Consider the following 21650-nt stretch of genomic DNA (forward strand, 5'->3'; position numbering starts at 1 on the left):
CCACACGCCAGAATGATCTTTTTAAAAACAAATCAGGTTCTCAAATTAGATCATGGTCATGGCTGCACAACTCTAAATATACTGAAAATCACTGACTCACACACTTCAAATGGGTGAATTTTAGGTTGTGTAAATTTGATCTCAATAAGGCGATTAAAAAATTATCATTTCCCTACTTAAAACCCTCCTCTGGTGTCCTGTTTCACTTAGAATTCACCAGATTACTTACAGTGACCTGCCAAATCCTATCCCCATGGGCTCTGCCTACCTCTTCACCCTCTTCTCCCACCAGCCACCACTCACCTCCCACTATGCCTTAAGGCCTTGCACATGCTCCTAGCTCTACCCACACTACTCCTGTTCATAATATTCTGAGCGATATCTCTTAGCATTCACGTCTTCCCCCTCCCATGCTATTGCCAATCACCAACCTTCAACTCCACTTTCTGTATTATGTTTGTATAGCACTTCTCGGTCTCTGAAAATTATATTTTATCATTTTCTTCACTCAAACACAAATTCTGTGAGAGAAGACAATCTTTTCATGTTTACCTCTGAAGAACGGCACCTGAGACACATAGTGGGGACTAACAAATATCCGTTAAATGTGGACTGCCTGGTTCCTGCACAGACAGTTCATTCTGCCAAGCCTGTCAGGAAAAAAACTAGTATCTACCTTAGTACAGCTTTACAAGAAAAAAAATGCTTAAAAAATTCTTATTGCTTTGGAATGATTATTTTTTACACGCATGGCAAAATTAGCTAGCTTCTGTCTGGGAACAGCTTTTCCAAAATTAAAATTATGTTAATATTCCACTATACAAGCTGTAATTACAATGCCCCTAAAGTTTCAAACATACCTACGTTGGGGGGGTTAGGAGCAGGGCTGGCAGGTCTTCTAGTCCAGGCGATTACTAACAGCAGCTGGATACTTACAAAAACATGGAGACTGTAAGAAGTCATCCTCATTCTACTTTGTTTAGGACTCTCAGAAAGCCATGGTAATATTTGTAAAACATACACTTAATTACACAAGGTTTTCCTTTTACTACTACACTCTTGGTAATTATAATTTCAAGAATGACACAGCTCAATCATAGCCACACTCTGAACCACTTCTAGCAACATCTAAGATTCACATAAGCTTGAACTGCTTCCACATACTTTCCCATGAATTCTCATTTGATCTTTGCAACAGCCTATGGGAAAGAGAAGTGTCATTATTAGAACTTTTTTGAGGAGGAAACAAAAGTTCAAAGAATTAGAGAGACTGTACAAGATCTCACTGTCAGTTAAGGAGGGATTCTAGCCACGGGTTTTTCTGACCTATCACTTGCCTTTTCTTCTTAAGGCCTCACCTGGGAAACTAGCTGTGCCTACATATTATGTAACAAGAAGTATTAGCAATCAAAAGTGCTCCAGGGAATTAAGAGTTGGTAATAGGATTAAGAGGGATTTGTATTCAATTAAAACTGTTTATTTCATTTTAATAATCTCTATGTTCCTAAAAAGTCCTCAGTTTGGCCTTTACTGTCACAAATTACACACATACAATGTAACTCATTTGTTGTAACCCTATTGACTTATGGAAATATCACTAATGTGTAAGCAATCTGTTTTGGATATTTTTTGTTTTTGATATTTTTAATGATTGTGTTCCCACTGTTTATAAATGGTTTTATTAATGATAGGTTGAACTTTTAAAGCTTTTCAGAAGGAAATCAGGTTTTAATAAGTAATACTTTATATCAGGAAGTATCTTTACACCAGCATTTAAGAAGTGCTTGCTTACTTCCAAAGAGTTTTTAAAAAATCATCAGTGTCAGAGATTTTGTACGATTTTCCATTCTACATGGAAACTCATGGATATTTAGGTAATTGATAGTCTTTTTTAAACCCACAGGATGTCTGATATTTCTGTTCTAGTTCTTATCATGCATTAATTTCTCATAAGTCTTTGATAAATCTGTCAAACTAATCTTCAAGGATTTCTCTTTAAGATCTAAATACTTAGCATTCCCATCAAGACCGACATAGCTTCTCCAAAGCAATTCCAAAAACTAGTATATCCTTACATAAATATGTAAGTGTTTACTCTAGCAACACCTCTTGGGCTGCTATTCCAGTTAATAAGAATAAATTTTGATGTAAAAAATACCTTAGGGGAAACTGTAACAATTTCTTCCTTGAGAGTTCTGTTGATTACTTGGGATGAGAAAATCCTTCACCCAGTTTATTCCCTATTCACATGTTTTATTACTATTCTTGGCAACCAACTGTCACTTAAAAACCAAGCAAGAACCTAAGTAATTTGCATTCTTCCTTTTTTTTTTTTTTTGCATATTCTTCTTTCCCAGGCCCCTTTCCCTACACAGCTCCACAAAACTGACAGTCATTTTACTTTCTCTGAATAAAGAACATTTCAGTTACTCACTGTAATGACCCGTATATCTATTCTTTGCTTTTAAAACTGAGTAACCCCTATAGGTATCATTAGTCCAATAACTGATTTTCATAAAGGACCTGAGGGGCTACTAGATCTCAAAGTGCCCTCTGAATCAAAGACTTAATGATGTTCTGCAATTTTTAGATTAAATATACTTCACTAAGAACCAACTGCTTAAAAGTTTGGAACATATAAACCATAGAACTAACTTGCTGTTTCATCAGCATATGTATATGCCTGGTTCTGTTGTGTGAGCCGCATACACAGAGGTAGATCGATCTGCTCAATAAATCATGAGATGCAGAAGACAAAGTAAAAACGCCAATACTCTATTAGAAAACACATGTGATCTCGGTAAGCCGACAGTGACAATGTTCTCCCAGAACTAAATTTTGCATACCAGCTAATAAACTTTGGTTTGAGCACCACCTAATGGCAGAGAGCGTTTTTTTAAAAATCCTACTTTGCTTTGAGGCTTGCTCACTTTCGTATTTTATATTGATTTAGAACATGTTCTGCTCTTTATTGAACTAAACAGTTCTAAGTGTTCAGTTTTCTTAACAAAATTAAGCCCTTTCCTTGCCTACCTTGGAACGATAAACTGCCTTTTACAATGGGAAAATGCCCCAGTGAAATGAATATTCCAAAAAATTCTACTCCATCCTTAAATATTTAAATTTAGCCTCATAATTTAGAAATATGTTAATTGAATCATCTTAAATTATTTAAGGGTTCTCAAACTCTTCTGCACTGTATATCTTTATAATAACCTGTCACAAAGAAAACAGCTTATCTTCCTGAAAACATGGTACTTATTAGAACTAAGTAATTTAACATATCTAAGTAGCTGCTAAAACCAATTCTGAATGAATAGTGATTCACACTTTTAAACCATACACATTTAGATTTTTTCAAGAGGTCCTTGCCCCAGCCTACTGTTTGTTTCACTTTGTGATTCAACAAAGAGGCAAAATATTTGGAACAGTAAAGAGCAAAGCCAATGTTTTAAGAAAAAGTATTTATTATTTACACCACTGAAATAGTCCCGTGAGAACAATATACACCATGTTTATTTGAAAGGATCAGATTCCTTTCAAATATAAGAACTGTAAAGCAATACTGTCAACACAAAACAGTGGTCACATTACATATCTGCAGGTGTAAGCATTGCAAATAATTTTTTTTAATCTTATGGCTAAATATTTTCACTGAGACACAGTGTTTGCAATTAGACAAGATATAGCTGGAACAGAACAAAAACTTTTTGTTCATGCTTTTTAGGGCTGTCCCCTTAAAAATGTATTGCCTTTAGTTGCTTTCATGACAATGGTTTTAGGCAGAAGTGCTTCTAAGCCACCAAAAAGAAATAACTTTTGTTCCTTAGTTTGTATTCTTCAGTCTTATGTTTTCTATTTCTCATACTATGAGACACACTTGTATCACAGCTGACGTTTTCCAGTTTTACTCAAAAAACACGGACACACATATAGACCAAACTGAGACAGCTCAAAATTTAGAGATGTAAATAGTGCACAGTAAGAAGAGAAACGGTGTCTATGACAAAGGAATAAAAAAACTCTTGGTGATTTTAAGCATACCAAACTAGGATCCTTATGCAAAAACTTTTTTTTGTTTTGTTTTGTTTTAAAGGGAAAAGGAGTAGTTGCAAGATGGGTTTGGTCTTTGATTTAGTCAGACAACAACACAATGAAACAAAAACACAAGACATAACTTGTTTCCAAAGTCACAAAATGACATTGTTGAGTATACATTTTTGTCGACTTTTGTGTTTTGGGGGGGGGGAGGAACTCAGTACTCAATGCTGGAGAAAATACTTTTCAAGGGTAAGAGTATATTCATAGAGGGGGAAAAAAGGATTTTTTTAGCATATTGCTATGATCTTCAAAAAATATAAAATTAAATTTACAAAAAACTGGAAGACCAAGTATAAGCAGTCTGATATTCACTGCAGTGTCCAGCACTATAATGATTTCTAGCATAAAAGCAAGAGGTTCATGATCTCAAGTATCCTCAATAACTGCCAGTATAACTTGTAACTATTGTCCTTGCTTCTTTGACAGATACCTGCAAGAAATAAAATAAAGATGTCTAAGCTGTATCATGATAAATTCACAATAACAATCTAACTCTCCTCCCAAAAGAAGCAGTTCATTTAATAACAACACTTCTCCAGATGAGTAATAATTGTTAATAATCTAATATCTGTTGATTGTTTTATGTGCCAACCACAGTTTTAAGTACAGGTATTAATTCATTCATCCTCACAACAGCTCTATGAAGACCTTTTTTTTAGAACTTATTCCTATTTTACAAGCACAAAGAGGCTAAGTGCCCAAGTTCCTAACCAGCTAGAAAGTGGCAGAGCTCAGATTCAAAACAAGGCTCTGGAGACTGCATTCTCTCCCTTCATACTGCCTGACTACCTCATGTGAAAGCGGTATATTAATACTGTAATTTCCAAAAAGAACCTCAAACTCATTTAAAAATCTTATTTTTCCACGGGGCGCCTAGGTGGCTCAGTCGTTAAGTGTCTGCCTTCGGCTCAGGTCAGGATCCCAGGGTCCTGGGATCGAGCCCTGCATCGGGCTCCCTGCTCTGCGGGAAGCCTGCTTCTCCCTCTCCCACTCCCCCTGCTTGTATTCCCTCTCTCGCTGTGTCTCTCTGTGTCAAATAAATAAATAAAATCTTAAAAATAAATAAATAAATAAAGATCTTATTTTTCTTGAGTAACAATTGTGGGTTTTCACATTTACAAATTACTATACTCAGTAGTATGGGGTGGGGAAAGAGCTCTTAAAATCATTAGACCTGAACACATTTTAATGGTGTAAACTTGTTCATTTTGTGGCATTTATTAACTCCATGCCTTTGTTACATCATTAATAATTTGGAGATGAGGATAAAAATGCCTGCATTACCTTCCTAATAGGATTATGAGAATCATCTAATAAGAAGCTATATGACAGAGTGATCTGAAAAGCCAAACTGTTATTACATGAACAGTACCTTTTGTTGCTGTATTAATGCAAGCAGATTTCTAAAAACCAAATTCCAAAAAATTACTTGCAGTACACTATAATCCTGTCCACTTCCCCAGAGGTTTCCCCTACTTCAGAATCTTGATGTTCATATGCAGGCTATATGTAGATGTGTGCCTATGTTTGTGATTAGAAAAAAAGACTAGAAGACCATACACCAAGATGGTAAGGTGGCTCTCTTTGGAAAGAAAAATCATTAAGTAATTGTTTCTCTACTGGATTATAGTTTTCTAATTTTTCTGCTACACAGAGAGGTTACTTGTAGAGTGATTTTTAACAGGAAACTTTTTAGTGTGTTTTACTTTATCCTGACTTTATTTTATAGTATGAGAACAGGGACTACCTTCCCATATGATTCATAAAAGAGTGACCTATCCAGTGTCACAAAATAATTTATAAGCAACACAAATGTGTACCAGTCTCAAATCCTCTCTCCTAGAAGCATTAAAGATCTTAAGAGATGCAGGTTTATGAACAGGGTAGAGGTTAAGATGAAAGGGAAGAATACTTTTGGGGGAAATGTCACTGCATTAGAAAATAGTTTTAGAATTCACCCATCTTAAATAAAAGTTCAGAATTATGTGTATACCAGGGTCACCAGACAATGTTTTCATTCACTCCTGTGAAAAGGAAATGAATAAACAATTAGCACTTACCTTTCCCAATATTTGTGGTTTAGGTCCAAGAAGTCATCTAATTTTGCTATCTCCTTGAGGTACTGAGTTAATTTTAAAAGTTCTTTGTCTTTATCTCGATTTAGGTGCGCTTTCATAAAAGGTCTTATCTGTTAGAAAACAAACATCCAACACTTCACACTGCAATAAGGAAACTAGCACAAATCTACACTATCCTATCATTCAGATTCAGTTAATGAGATGAAAATATTACTAAGGATGTCAGTACTAAAAATGACTTTTGCACTATCTCAGTGAAATAAACTGACAGTCCGTGTATAACGTTTACAGTAACAAGTTGAGAGCCCTTCTACCTCATGTACCTAAAATACTAAAATCCCTAAAACTAAAATACTCCGATGACTCTGGATCTAAAAGTTAAACTAGTTAAGTGGAAAAAAGCCTACTATTCACTTAACTACCTTCACTTGTTCTAGCATAATCACTTCTTATTGTAACATTCTTTAAAAATGATCTCACTAGCAGGGCAGAATATATATGACCACTGTAGCCTCATATCAAAGAAAGATTTTTGGAACTTAAGATGGTCTAGATTATCTGCATTCTCTTATATCATCATTTCCTTGTATAAATAAAAATGAAATTTTCAGAGTATCGATTTATCCATGACCAAAACTAAAGTTTTTTTAGTTCAGTACTGTATTCATAATTCACAATGTCTTATATATCCTATGTCAAACCTTAAGATTAGCAAGCTTATATTAGAAGTTTACTGTTCTAAAAATGAGCAGTCATCTTTAAGATCTCTGTGAAATCTTTTTTGAGACTTCTATCAAGAACATTATGAAACCATGACAACAAAACACAGTAAGAATAGTTCTCAATTTCAAAACTGCTTTTATGTCAGTGTGGGCAAATCATTAATAACTACCTTCTTAAAAGAGGTTTTCAAAAGGAGACATATGAGAGATTTCTAGTGGAATGTTTAAAAATACCTCTCTTGAATTAAAATTTGGGGGGATTGTAAACATGTATTTTTAGAAATTCCTTCAGTGATTCTACGGAATGCCTAGTTTAAAAAAAAAAAATCCTGCTCTAAAGTAATATGAAGAACTAGAAATTTATATCATCCCTGCATCCAAAGGTAAGTAGGGCCCAAATGTGGGCTAGGAAAATAAAGTTTCTTCTAAACACATATGAAACTAATGATCGTATTTTTTTTTTTTTTTTAAGTTAAAGCTTTCCTCAAAAATCATCCTTGAAGATCATGACTTCACCTCTTTTCCTAAACAGGTATTAACCATTAGGTTCATAGAGAATTTGGTTTAGAGTAATTGAATCTTTTCTCAAGAATTTATTCCTGTACCTCACACCTGGCAAACTACACACAAGAAAAACATTTCTCCTAAAGCCTCAAAGAGAAACCATTTTTAGAGAAGAACATAACTACCAATTCACCTCAAGTACTTTTCTTCCAAGTCAACAGCTTTTATAATTGTGGCAATTCACTACCAAGATCAGCATTCTGTTTCTAACCTTTCCTCATACACTAAAGACCACATCCAGAAATGTAAAGTTTTAAATGTTTATCTTACCAATTTACAATGCTACCAGGATTAAATGTTACTATCATGCCTATACAAGATCGCATATGACTTCATGCTAAGATCAACCCTGGCCTAGGAATCAACTAACTTAGATTCTAACTCAGATTCTGTCATTAACCAGTTACATACATGATTTTGGGCAAGTTACAAATTTTCTGATCCTCAGATTGTTTATATAAAGTTAAGAAGGTAGACAAGGTGACTGAGATTCCTAGTTCTGGCATTTTATAACTCTTAAGATCTCTAACTGCCCTGTACGAATTTTCAAAAACCTCAGTTTCAGTTTAAAAAGGAAAAAATAAACCCTTACTGCCAGCTTTCCAGCTAACCAGAACATCAGAAATCCCAAGATTTGTATCCCTAAAATAAAATGTCTGTTGCTTTCACTTGTGATGTTGAAAGTCAATGTAAGCCCATGGTGTTCCACAGAGCTAACTAAACAGAAAATACCTGGATGAGTTGGCAACCCAAGAAGATATCAACATGGGAGAGAAAATGTTCAACTGTATATGAATTTTTCTAAATATGTAAGCTTTCTTGCCTGTGACCATAATACAGTACTTCTGAAAATTTATGAAATTCAACAGTGCTCAAGTTCTACCACAAATTTCAGATTACATAAGCATAAAATTATGTCTTACCTTTAGTCCATTCTGTGGGTTCATTAGAAAATTTCTTCCAATGTCATCAAACATTATGGTGTTTTTTTTGCTGTAAAACTCCGAAAACTTTCCCCATATAACACCAAGAGGCTTTACCTTAGAACAAAAGTTTAGATTTAACTCCAATTTTATCAATAGTTCATCTTTTCTTAAAAGCAGAGATACCTCAAAATGCCCAAACTACGTCAGAGCACTCCTTTCCTCCTGTAGGACAGTGACGGCTGGCTGTGTGAACAGACCACAGCTGAGATGCAACACATTTTAAAGCACAACAGATCTCGTGATGTTAACTTCTGAAAGGTCTGCTCACGTCTACCTACCTAAACCCACTATAAGACTCTCCATAATTTTAACATGAAGATTTGGGGTTAAAGGAGGAGTAATTATTTAAAATATAAGAATTTAAAGTAATTGCTTAATTGTCTGCTGAGTAGTCACATGACTTCTGGGCTAATACAAGCCCCTCAGAGCTTGAGTGTCACATGGGGTCTGTTTTCAAAACTAGAAAACCTTAATAATGAACAATGTGCCTGGTTCTATTAATACAGTATTTAAATACTTTGTAGAGGAAAACTGATTGTCTTATTCAGTGGCACAGGTGCACAATTTCTAGGGCAACTGGTTAACTTCAAAAGCACTATAATTTGTGAATTCTTTTATTTCTGAGTTGTTAAAATGAGCCTTCAAAAAAGATAACTCCTTATAGAATTTACAACTTCAGACAATTGCATCCAGAACTGCTGACTTACAGATTTAGCCCTTTATTATTAAACTTGGATGTTTTCATAAGTAAAAAAAAAAAAAAAAAAAAGATAACTCCTTACATATTCATATCTGTTGGTACTTGCATAAAGTCTCTGGAAGACCACACAAGAACAGTAGGAAGAGAGGACTAAGTGGCTAAAGGGCCAGAGGGAGGAAGACTTTTCATTACATACTTTATTTTTATTTTTGAATTATATGAGTTTATTTTATACATTCAGAAAAATTTTTTAAATAAATTAATTTTCAGAAGTACTTTTTTGCTGAAGACAGGAATCTCTCTTACAGTAATATGAGATTATAGGAAATTAAATGGTAGTAAATAAATGGTAACAAAGGTTGTCATTTAAAAATGTTGTTTTTCTTTTTCTTTCTAGAACTTATTTTACTATAGAAAGCCTTTTTTCTTAGTGTCCTAGCTAAGCAAAGAATATTATTGAAATTATTTTATTATTTAAAATATTTTAATTTTATTTGCCTTAGTTTTTTACTCTTTGTTTACTACTGAAACAAACCAACCAAATACTTCAAGACAAATATGGAACTTACATAGTAAGCCAAATTTTTTATTTTCTTTTTCTTTTTTTTTAAGATTTATTTATTTATTTATTTGACAGAGAGAGAGAGTGAGCGAGATAGGGAATACAAGCAGGGCAGAGCGGGGAGCCTGATGTGGGGCTCGATCCCAGGACCCTGAGATCATGACCTGAGCCGAAGGCAGATGCTCAATGACTGAGCCACCCAGGCGCCCCAGATTCTTCATTTTCTTAGCTAACAAAAGCTTCATGAAATAGGACAAGAGCTTTAGTTTATGACACCCAGGGTTAACATCCTACATCCTCTTAAATAGCGCTGTCATTTTCTAATTATGTCAAGTGCCAAAACTTGGACTACTTTGTTCTCAATTAAAGAAATAATACTGCTGACTGTAGAAAAAAAAACCTGAAAACACAGAAAAGCACACAGGAAAATTTTAAATTAACTATAACCCAGTCATTACGAAGGATATATTTACCTCCAGTCTTTTTTAAGATTTTATTTTAGAGAGAGACAGAGTGCAGGAGCAGGGGGAGGGGTAGAGGGAAAGGAAGAGAGAGAATCCCAAGCAAACTCCATGCCTACCACGCCCCTAAGTGGGGCCTGAGCCCAGGACCCTGAGATCATAACCTGAGCCAAAATCAAGAGTCCAAGCTGGAGCGGTCCAGGTGTCCCTCCTCCAGTCTTTTTTATAAACACCAGCAGCTTTACAGTTTATAGATCTTTTGTTAAGGGGAAACCTGAACCAAATAAGGGTTAAAAACTATTTCTAGTTTGCAGTCTGCAAATACTGCTCTCTAAATTATTCTTTAACTTTAATGATGTGTCATGAAAAATTTTTAAATCACTAAATATTCTGTTACATCAAATACTTATTACATCAAAAATGCATTCCATTTTATGGATGAACAAAAATTTTTATATCCAATTCCCTGTTAGATATTGAGGATTTATTCATTTTTTCTTGAAATATAATTATCATACAGTGTTACATCAGTTTCAAGTGTACAATATAGTGATTCGACAATTCTCTACATTACTCAGTGCTCAGTCACTATCTGTCGCTATACGTTAATCACATTATTGACTATATTCTTTATTCTGTACTTTTATCTCCATTACTTATTTCATAAGTGGAAATTTGTCTTTCTTCATCCCCTTCATCTTTTTCACCCATCCCCTCACCTATCTCCTCTTTGGCAACCACCAGATTTATTTTTATTTCTCTAATTTTTCACTATTATAAACATGACTATGTTTAACATTCCCCAAACTTTTTTTTAGTGTTTAGATTTTATAAATGTACAACTTTAGTAGGTAATAATGTTTTTCCCTTGATGTATGAAGTATTTCCTTTATTGAATAAATCTCCACACATTTAAAGGATTCTGTTTATGATTTTGACAATTTCAGTAGTCTCCTCTATGCTTTCCTAGTTTGCTAAGTTCTCCCCAATTCTTATTAGTTCGTGTGCTTCCCAAAGGTATAAGACCATGTCTCCAACAGTGACTACCATAACACCTCCAAATAAGAGTTCAATAATAGGACTGGTTACTCAGTGAGTAAACAAAGTGAAGAACCCTAATCTTTTTAGCCCAACCCTTTTCTCTGGTGGTTCTTGTTGCTCCTCTCCAGGGTTACATATACATCACACCAAAGTACATGCATCATGCTTTCTGCTTTTACTTACAGTTTTATATAGGGCAGGGTGAGTATGTGTTGATTTGCTTCTAGTATCTTCCTCAATGTTATTCAGTATTTTTTCTCACCTACTCTGTTTTGAGCAACACTGTGCTGCCATCATCATGGGACAATTAATTATCCATGACCATTCTTGACGGTCTTGCTCAAGATCCTTAATTCTATCATTAAAATTCCAATCTATTAACCTTACATACATCTTCCTATGTCAAACTCAACTGGTAATTTATTATCCACTCAGATGTACTTCTCAACTCTTTCTATACTTTATTCCACCAACATAAATACAAAAAGTATACTAGAATATAAACATTTAAAACTTTAAAAAGAAGATGATTTCTTACGTCTATTAATCCTCTCCTTGGAGTATGCACTGTTATCATAGCAGCACTGTCCAACATGAAGGTAATCTTATAATTTGCATTTGTGCTCACTCCCAGCTCCTATAAATACAAATATTCATGTGGTTAAAATATAATAATATGAAAAATTCCAGGCTTTCTCAATATTCCAGCTACCATTTCCCATAACGCCACCTTCTACCCTACTGGCCACCAACCACACCTTGCTCAACAACTACCAAGTTTATTACTTTCATTTAAGCCAACAAATGGTAGTCCAAAGAAAAGAAACTAGAAACAGATTACATCCCTTTACATATTTCAGAAGAACATCACTTCTTTATTATACACCAAAGCAAAATACGGAGAAAAAAAAATTTATTGTAAAATGGAGGGGAAAAGGACATGGAGCTCTGCTGTACTTTTTCTTAAAAAAGACTTAATTACACAATACATTCCACCATTAACCAGACTTTAAGCACACAGCTCTATTCCTGATAATGGCCAACTGTTTATTAAATGCCCTCCAATGAGAATGAAATTAATTTAACTTGGAACTTCTAAAAAGACAAATGCAATTTCAAAACATTCTTAAATGGATTGTCTAACACTTACTTTCATTTTAGCTTCAATCCACTTCATATTTGTTGCGGCTAAAATATGAAGAATGATAATACGATACAAATGAAAAGCTTGAACTTCATTTAAAAATTTTTTCTTCTGTATAAGTTTTCTAAGCAAGATTAAAAGTTCAAATGCATCACAAATAATACTTCCTAACATATTTATGGTAATTTTAAGTATTTATAAAAATGAACTTTTAGTGCATCAGCGCAGAATAGAATTTTAACAACTTTTATCTAAAAGATGCAGGTAACCAATGTTCAAAAGAATTTTTAATCTAGGAAATTTATAAATCAAGACCTAAATTCCTGTTTTAAAACAGCCCTGACACTGTTCTCCATCAATCCACATTTAAATATAGGGTGCCTGAATCTCTAATTTACTTCCATGTTCCCACTGACAAACCATGCACTGGCATATATGTCAATATAAGCAGATTAATGTTATGCGCCAAAAGTCGATGTTAAAGACCACTAGGTCCAATAAAAATCAACACTTTACCAGGCTCAGGAAACTTAGTGCTCACTGAGTCTAGGAGCTTTTAACAATGAAACTGACATAACTAAATTCATAAATTCTGTTATGTATCTGCTCATTGTCGGACAACAACCAGTTTTGAGATCACTGATATTAAAATTCAACCCTCAGTTTTATATGTCCTTCTGGTCCCAAGTTACTGGACTAAACTACATAGCTATTACCAAGTAAAATGTTTAAAAAGGGAAAAGGAGTTTAATTTTTACAGCATGTGTACGTGTATTTTTTAAAGACAAAGGGGGTACCTGAGTTCTCAAAATAAAAGTCTTCAGCACACAAACACACAAACTGAAAGAATTACCTTACACACAAAACTGGTCAGTTGAACTAAAATTTTAGAGACTGATACATCTACAATGACAACAATCATGAGATAGGGAAAAACAATTTTTTTAAATTCAGTATCTATTTTAGGTCTACAATCCCCAGATGAAAAACAAAAATATTCATAGCTAATAAAAAGGGTTTCCAATTAATTACTTATTATATGTCAGACACGGTACTAGTTGCTGTACTGATACTTTTACTCTTATAACTACCCTGTAATACAGGTTTACTTATCTTCATTTCTGATGAGGAACTTAAGGCTCAGAGATATTAACTGACCTGCTCAGTATCACAAAGTAAGGACAAAGTCGGAATTAAACTCTAGTTAATTTAGCTCCAAAGTGAAGTATCCTTTTCAACAAACTACCATTAGATACCATAATTTACAAATATAACTTTAATTTTAAATATATGATTGTAAAAATTCTCTAAATTTCTAAGTCTACTTTAATAACATTTAGAGGAAAAACTTTTTTGTCAAATATCATCTCAGGTGTCAGCTGAACAAAAATTTGTTCCCAGGAAGCTTTCCTCCCTGTATCTTATAAACCAGAAAACTATGTATTTAATCTAAATGGCTGTGAACTCATATTAATACTGAAAAATGGAGATACTCTGATTAAAAGGAAAAGTACAAAGGAAATTTAAAGACTGAAGTAACACCTTTGTGGTCACTCATCAAAAACCTAGTACAATTAAACATAGCATTTTTCATGATGAGATTTAATTCACAATCAGGATAGCTCTTTTCTGCCTGTGGCTTGCCAAGAAGCAACTTTAAATGTTTGTGGGGACGTAAGATATAAATTAATACACAGTTTCTCTTCATAAAGTCTTGCCACAACAAAATGTCCACTGAACTAAATAATGTGCTCAGTAATGTAGTAAATTTACTTTCTGGAGCAAACTCATGATCTTATCACAGACCTGTAAGCTCCTGGAATGGTCCACAGACCACAATTTGAGTAATACTGCCTTAGTCTGTTTAATTTTCCTCAAGTTAATTCATATTCCTTTATTTCTGAAGAACAACATCACTGTGATTTTTTTTATACGTCTTTCTCCAAATGTTTTGAAACTAGAGTGATAAAGAAAGGAGAAAGCAACAATATCCTGAAGCAGCAAAGATTCTACAGTAAAGATCAGAAAGAAAAATTCCTAATCAGGGTGGGGTCTTATGAAAATAAGATCATTTTTATTCTGACACCATAACCTACTCCCTTTCTGTATTTAACTACTTCAGTGGTATTGGCAAATATACATATAAGTTTATATTGTGATGCAAGAAAGTCAAACATGTTTCATCACAAATTAGCTAGAACAAATGAAAACTGCATCATATTTACCACAGGTCATTTTAAGTGACATTTTATAAAGCAGAATAATTCACAGAACAAGATTACTTCCATGGAAATCTAAACAAAAAATATAGCTTACACCAAATAACAATGTCATAATCCTCATATGCAGATGTTAGGAATTCATGAAGATATGGTCGCATTAATTCTACTCCAGTCTCTGCACAAGACCTATGGTCTAAAAGAAAATCAGTCATAGATGATTACTAGTTTGTTATGGACAAGTACCTGATATCAATGAAAATTATGAAATGTAATATAAACATTCAAATGCAAACTACCTGAGACTGAATTATACTGGCTGACAAACAGATGTCTTTGAAAGCACACAATTTGATATCATTGCAATTCAATTTTAATTAATTGATTTTTTTTAATTTGGGAAGAGCAATACCCAGAATTCAGGCTTATACAGTAAACTGTAAATTTAGTTTTCATGTAGTCTTTAAAATATAGATGTTATTTTGTCACATGAAAAACAAACTAGAGCCATCTATACTCACTTTAGCCATTCACCTTCCAGATATAATCACATTTCACTAGAATGACAGGCCCAACTAACTTAATAATCAAATTTTAAAATAAGTACACATTAACTTATGACCTGTACTTAAAGTTTAGGTTTAGAGGTAAATAAATTCATGCTAATATCAGGAGTTAGTTAACTTAGAAGTCAGTTCTTAGAAATATTAGAGGATGAAATAAACACCTTTCTTTTTTGCTGACACGAGAAATTTTACATTTAAGAATCTGTCCTGGGGCACCTGGATGGCTCAGTCAGTTAAGCATCTGCCTCCGGCTCAGGTCATTATCCTAGGGTTTGGGGATCGAGCCCCACATCGGGCTCCCTCCTCAGCAGGGAGTCTGCTTCTCCCTCTGCCCCTCACACCACTTATGCTCTCTCTTGCTTTCAAATAAATAAATAAATAAAATCTTTTAAAAAAAGAATCTGCCCTGAACATAAATGAAAAACCATTATCATTTGAAATGATAAAATATCAAAAATGCTTTTTAAATAATCCTCAAAAAATTGAAATGTTAATCAATAGAGAATGACATGATTAAATTAAGATACAGCCATAAACTAGAGTAGTGTTGACCAAAAAATATGTATCTTTAATTCATAATGAATAATATTAAATGACTGATCATTAAGCAAAAGTAAAAAGGATATACATACAAACACACCCTGGAAGATACACTTAAAATATAAGAACAGTTATCTTAGGGGTTTGAGATTACAGACGACTTCAGTATTTTCTACAATGAATGATATACTTTTTATAATAATAAGAAAAGCTTTCAAATATTTCATATTGGAAGGAAAAAATAAACAAAAGGAAAAAAAAAGAGTTGTTATGGGTAACAGAAGATAAAGCACAATTTTAGTTGACTTACCAAATAACGTATAATCAACATCTAGTACCAAAAGCTTTTTCCCTTCCCTGGGAGGATTCAAAATTTCCACTTTATACTCTTTTACTCTGCGAGAAATTTTCAGTAGGTTTTCTTCCCTAATAGAAAAATAAAATCAGGTGAAACATTCACTTTTTTCTCACATTACAACCCATTTCCTTTGATAATATAAAGCACTTACCTATTTTCTACTTCAACTACTTCATCTTCAATATCAAAGTCGTTGATAACATCATCATTGTCAGGAGGTGGACCTAAGACATCTTCCTATTAAGATGAAAAATAGTTTTGTTTTACCAAATTGTCTTTAACATAACAAATACATGCATAACATAAAAATCAAATAAAAGATACAGTCTGAGGTCAAGAATCTTTCAAACACACACTGTGAGAAAATTTCCACATTTTATAATTCATTATACACATTCACTGGGCAGATTTACCATGTTATTTTGACCATTTGCACTACTACTATGCTTATGGCTAACTATATACTAACAAGTTCCCTAGTATTTGTTTTCTGCTGAATTAATACCACATACATTGTGAAGTTTTTATTTTTCACTGACTGCCAAACTGACAATTTTACCACAATTAAAACCATGACACAACAGTGTAATATAAATCATATCTTCAAAGGGACAAATGGTAACAAAAGTAAACATTTACCAAGCTCTCCTCACGAGTTCCCATCATCATGATTTTAGTATTTGGTTTCAGTTTGAGAGCTCCAAGCTTAACATCATTTTCTGCAGGTTTGCCTACAATACAAGCAAATGACTGTTTTCTCACTAAAGTTCAGGTGCTGGTTTCACTATCCCATTATACAAAACCCTAACATTAAAAGTTTTGGTACAGATTCCACAGCAGTTTTTTTCTTCCTCAAATTAACAAACTGTCACTGCTGAATTAGCAACGTCTAACACACTAAGAAGTAGCAACTAATACAAGATTTGTTTTTTCCCCAACTCCATTTTAGAGGACACCTTTATTCAACTAGCTAAACAAAATAAATTCATGTTTTATTTTGTTGTTTAAGATGAAGATATTTTCCAGAAAGTCTTGAACACTGAGCACCTAAGATAAAGCTAGAGATTTATTGCTACCCAAAATTCACCCTTCAATGATACAACAAACACAAAGACCATGAAAGTCCTTTTCAGATTGGATATGAACACTGCCTATAATTTTCAAATCATCGTTTTAAATCATCATTACTTTTGAAGCAGAAAAGATAATTTAGGGAGAGTACAAGAACGAAGCTGTAATGAAAAAGCTGTGCTAGAACACAGATGTCAGAAATTACAGTTTTACTTGAGACTTCTGTGCCAAAAGTTTAACAAGTGAACATCAACTATCAGAGGAATCAAAAGTAATCTTAATAGTGGTGGTATTTTCAAGTAATTTTTAATATTCTTATTTTTATTATAAAACAATTTTAGGAATATCCCTAACAAAGAAATCTCCAAGGGGAAAGACTTATTAAAGAGAAAATATAGCTAATATAAAAATTCATAAATATATCAACGCAAAAAGTTTAAAGTGAGGAGAGAATTACCTTTAACTTTGAGTCCAAGTAACTTTTGGCGTTCTGGTAGTACTCCTGTAAGGGTCTTAAGAAACTGTTTGAGATCTAACACGGTATCATCTTCTGAAAGTGTGGTCACTGAATATTCCTGTCCACCCCATTTTACGATGATAGGGAGAGCCATCCTTGAAACATATGATCAAGCAGCTTTCACTCAGAAAAAGATACCTAAAAAGAAAGGGATATACAAGTAAATAAGTTAAAATAGATATATCAAAGATGTAGCCAAACTTGTAACTAAGTTTTAGGAGCCATGCAGTTTGCGTCTTACTTTACAACTTGATGGTGGAGAAATAATATTTTCTCCTTCAGAAATGCTACCAGAACACCAAAAGCAATTAGGACTCAAAGTTAAAATTCCCCTACCCTCCCAATTTTTGGCTTAAAGTTACTACTTCCTAATACTCTGTCTGATTCTCCCTGTTCAACTGTTAAGCTGCAATGATCAGCTACCTATCCCTCCCTCTCTGTTTGACCAGGTTTAGGCTACAGGTTAAGTTCCTCCATGATGGACCATTCGTATTTATTTAACACCTGAGAAGTGGCACCGTGAGTTGTTAACAGGGCAAAGTCTAGAGCCAGAGTACCTGGGTTCAGATCCGTTATCCCACTTACCAGCTATTTGACTCTGGGAAGTTATCAGACTTTTGGTGTCTAGGTTTCTTCATCTGTAAACTAAGGATGAGAATACTGCCTACTTTGAAGTTCTTATGAGTTAAATTAGCTAATTATTTGTAAGTCACACAGACCTGGCACATAGTAAGCACTACATAAATAAGTATTGGCTAAATAAATTTTCCTAAAAACTTGAGCTGAAATGTTCCAGGCACTGTGCTAAATAAAAAGTATAGCCATTATGTGTTTCATATTTAATAAATTGGACAGTTTTTATGCAATGTCATTTAACAAGGTTGATAAGAATTGTCTCTCTTTTAAAATTAAGGAAACGGGACTTCAGCGAGGTTAGGCAATCTGCTCATGGGCACAAAGCTGGGAAGAGAACATGTCTTCTGACTAAATCTCATGCTTCTTCCCCTACATCACAACTGCCTCTCTTACATTGGGACCTACAGGAGGCAAGGTGTCAAGGATCAGTAAATACAAAACCCACAGGCACAGATACAAGCACACAGAGATTAAATACTGGCTGCTATTCTCATCAACAATAGCATGTAGGTCTCTTCCCTCTTAAAACTCTCTATCAGTTTTCCTAAGTCTACCCCCCTGCCCTCTTCCAGGTCAGAGAACTGAATTTCCTAATCTCCATTTCCAAATGCTATCGCTTGTTTAATGAAATATTTGACTGCGTTCTCCCTGGATTATGACCAACTGCAAGAAGGCAAATTGTGAATCATAATATGCAAAAATAACTTAGAAACTTAAGCTGTCTTCAACATGTCCACTAGAACAGAGCACCATAAAATCACTTATATTTATGCTTTTATATCTGCTCTACTGAAATTTAAATAAAGTGCTAATTTTGGGCAATGTATTCTGTTAGAGATAACTTGTTCTAACAAATGTTATGATCCTCAATAAACAGCCAAAGAGAGTTTGAGCCAAACTAAAATATGGTTTAAGTATTATTTCTCTGTGAAGGTGGGAGTAAAAATGAAAATTTCCAAGAGCTGAGAATGCAAACAGCACTAACATAGTTTATGTTGTGTTGGGGGGTGGGGGGCGCAGAGAGTTTGGAGATCACCTGAGCTTCAGATGAGCCTGGACAAGTCATTTCACCTTTAGACAGTATTCTCAAAGTGTGGTCTCAGATCAATCAACAGCATGACCCTACTTGGTAACTTGTTAAAAATATAACTGGGGTTGGAGAGAAAGGACCTAGCAATTTGTGTTTTTTTAACAATCCCTGTCTCAGCCTCCCCCTCACCTCCATCTCTGAGGCATACTAAAAGTTTGAAAGCCAGTGCTCTAGACTCAATTTTCTCAGCTAAAAAAGAAAATATGCCAGATGGCATGGGCTCTGCATGCTTAGTAAAGTAGTATACAAATGTTAAACACTGTACACCTACACCGCTAGTGGGAATTCCAAGTTGGCAAGTGCTCTAAAGGACCAAGCATAACAAAACAAACACCATCAAAATTTTAAATGCATAGTCCTTAAAACTGCTTTTGAACCTCATTTCTTCAATATTCAGATCATTCACAACGGAACACACAAATGCAAATGCCTGAGTCTTTTTGTTTTCACATTTAACCTTTTTTCTCACACAATTCTAACTTTGTATGATTCTAGACCCTATCAGATTTGCAAACCAAAAAATGATTTGGGGGTGGGAGTGGCAATTAAACCTACACAAGTAAGGATCGCACCTTTATAGCGAACCTAGAGTCAAGAACAGCTGTTTGGGTTAGTTCTTCTCTCTACCATACTGTACTGACTTGCCTAGTCAATTCCAAAATTCCTACCTCAACATGAGACTATTAATATTTACTTAACAAGAACAGTGTTAACGCGTGAGGTAACATCTGTGACAGCACTTAGTAAACTCTAGAGAGCAAGACGAATGGTGGCGATGACAGAAAAATGACAACATGCTAAACAACTTATCTCACTTTATTTTTGCAATCCTGAACTAACGACTATTGTCTTCATTATACACATTAGAAAACTGAAAAAGAAAACAACTTGTCCAAGACCACACGACTAAAATGTTGCAAAGGCGAAGACTTGAAACTAACGGCAGCAAAAGTTAACATCTTGGGCATTGAGAGGTGAACGTTCCAACAAGCCTACAGCACAGCAGCAGCAACCGCGAGGTAGTGCGGAGGCGACAGCTATGGGAAGTGAATGGTCTGGGACAGCATACAAGCATAGGAGAAACTCAAAAACCCCAGAGGCCGGATGCCTTCAAGAGGGAGGCTGAGGAGGAGGGCTAGACAAACCCCAGAGGAGGGAGGAATGAAGTTAGGGGACGCAAAACCCACTGGGGCTCAGGAAGCCCACGACAGAAGCGAGAAGGCCGGATGGGCGGGCGGAGGCCCCTGCGACGAGCTGGCCAGGGCCGGAGGCCTGGGCCGCGGATTGGGGCAGACGCGGCCCAGGGCTCCTCCAAGCAGCTTCCAGCCCGCCGCGGCCGGCCGCAGTGGAAGCCGCGTCGCGCGAACACCAGTGCTGTGCTGCGGTCCCCCGACCCCAACGGCCTCTCCGTGGGCAGCGCCCCGGGGTGCCCTGCGTCCCCTCACCTGGAGCGCGGCGGAACCGGCAGCAGTGGACGCAGGAACCGGCCGCAGCGGAACCGAGGGCGACCGGAAGTGAAAAACGAGGACCGGAACCGGCTAACGAACCGGAAGTTCAGGTTTGAAACGGAAACGCGCTGGAGACCGCGCGGCACCTTCTCGCGTTGGTCTTTGGTGGTGGGGGGGGGGTAATCCTAGATAGCCGCTGCCAGGGATCTCCTCACCCGGTGAGGGAGCCAGGCCTTTCCGAGACTTTAACCACTGTGTAGATACCTAGGGTCCCTGGATGGCTGCCGGCCTTCGCCTGTTTTGCGCATGCGCCCGCCAGTGGGCGCGGAGCTGGTGGGGGTGGTGCTTCAGGCGAATGACGTCTCTGGTATTGTTTCGCCGAAGTCGGAGGCGGGTCGGTGGCGTTACCCTGGATTTCCAGGTGTGCTGAGAGCTTTGTAGGACTCACTAGGACTCGCGTGGCTTTGTCATGTTCCGGATGAGAGCTGAAAGGTGACCTTTAAGACCGAAGACTTGGAACTCCCTCCCCTCCTCCCCCCCGCACCAGGGGCCTCCAACACTAGTAATTTTAGGAGCTTAGACTTTTCTACCCATTTTATCCAATGCAAGGGTAAACTGAGGACCTGCAGGAATGGGAAGGGGCAAGCCTAAGTCACTCAGAAAACCAAAGAAGCAAATCTGAATTCAAGAGCTGCCATCCAGATCACTAAAGTATTGTAGCGAATTTTATCTCCACCTGCCCATCCCCACCTCCCCTCTGAATGCGAGGAAAGCCAGTTACAAACCCCGACAAAAGAATTGTAGACTTTAGTGGAAATTCAGAGCAGTCTCTGATTCATACAGCGA

At 35.7% G+C, this 21650-nt stretch overlaps 1 protein-coding gene across 1 annotated transcript; it reads right to left on the reverse strand.

The window, feature by feature from the left end:
• Positions 1–3447: 3447 nt before the first annotated feature.
• Positions 3448–21077, reverse strand: UBLCP1 (ubiquitin like domain containing CTD phosphatase 1). The gene is made up of 11 exons (XM_028106673.2): positions 20802–21077; positions 17571–17768; positions 16682–16773; positions 16194–16279; positions 15995–16110; positions 14676–14774; positions 12366–12403; positions 11754–11852; positions 8389–8505; positions 6162–6289; positions 3448–4531 (listed from the first exon to the last, which is right to left on the reverse strand). The coding sequence occupies exons 2-11, from the start codon at positions 17722–17724 to the stop codon at positions 4504–4506; spliced, it is 957 nt and encodes a 318-aa protein (XP_027962474.1). The 5' UTR covers positions 17725–17768; positions 20802–21077; the 3' UTR covers positions 3448–4503.
• Between the last annotated feature and the right edge of the window lie 573 nt (positions 21078–21650).

The sequence above is a fragment of the Eumetopias jubatus genome, unplaced genomic scaffold (assembly GCF_037043125.1).
Source record: "Eumetopias jubatus isolate StellerSeaLion01/CBP00866 unplaced genomic scaffold, mEumJub1_p1.0 scaffold_5, whole genome shotgun sequence".
Classification (NCBI taxonomy): Eukaryota; Metazoa; Chordata; class Mammalia; order Carnivora; family Otariidae; genus Eumetopias; species Eumetopias jubatus.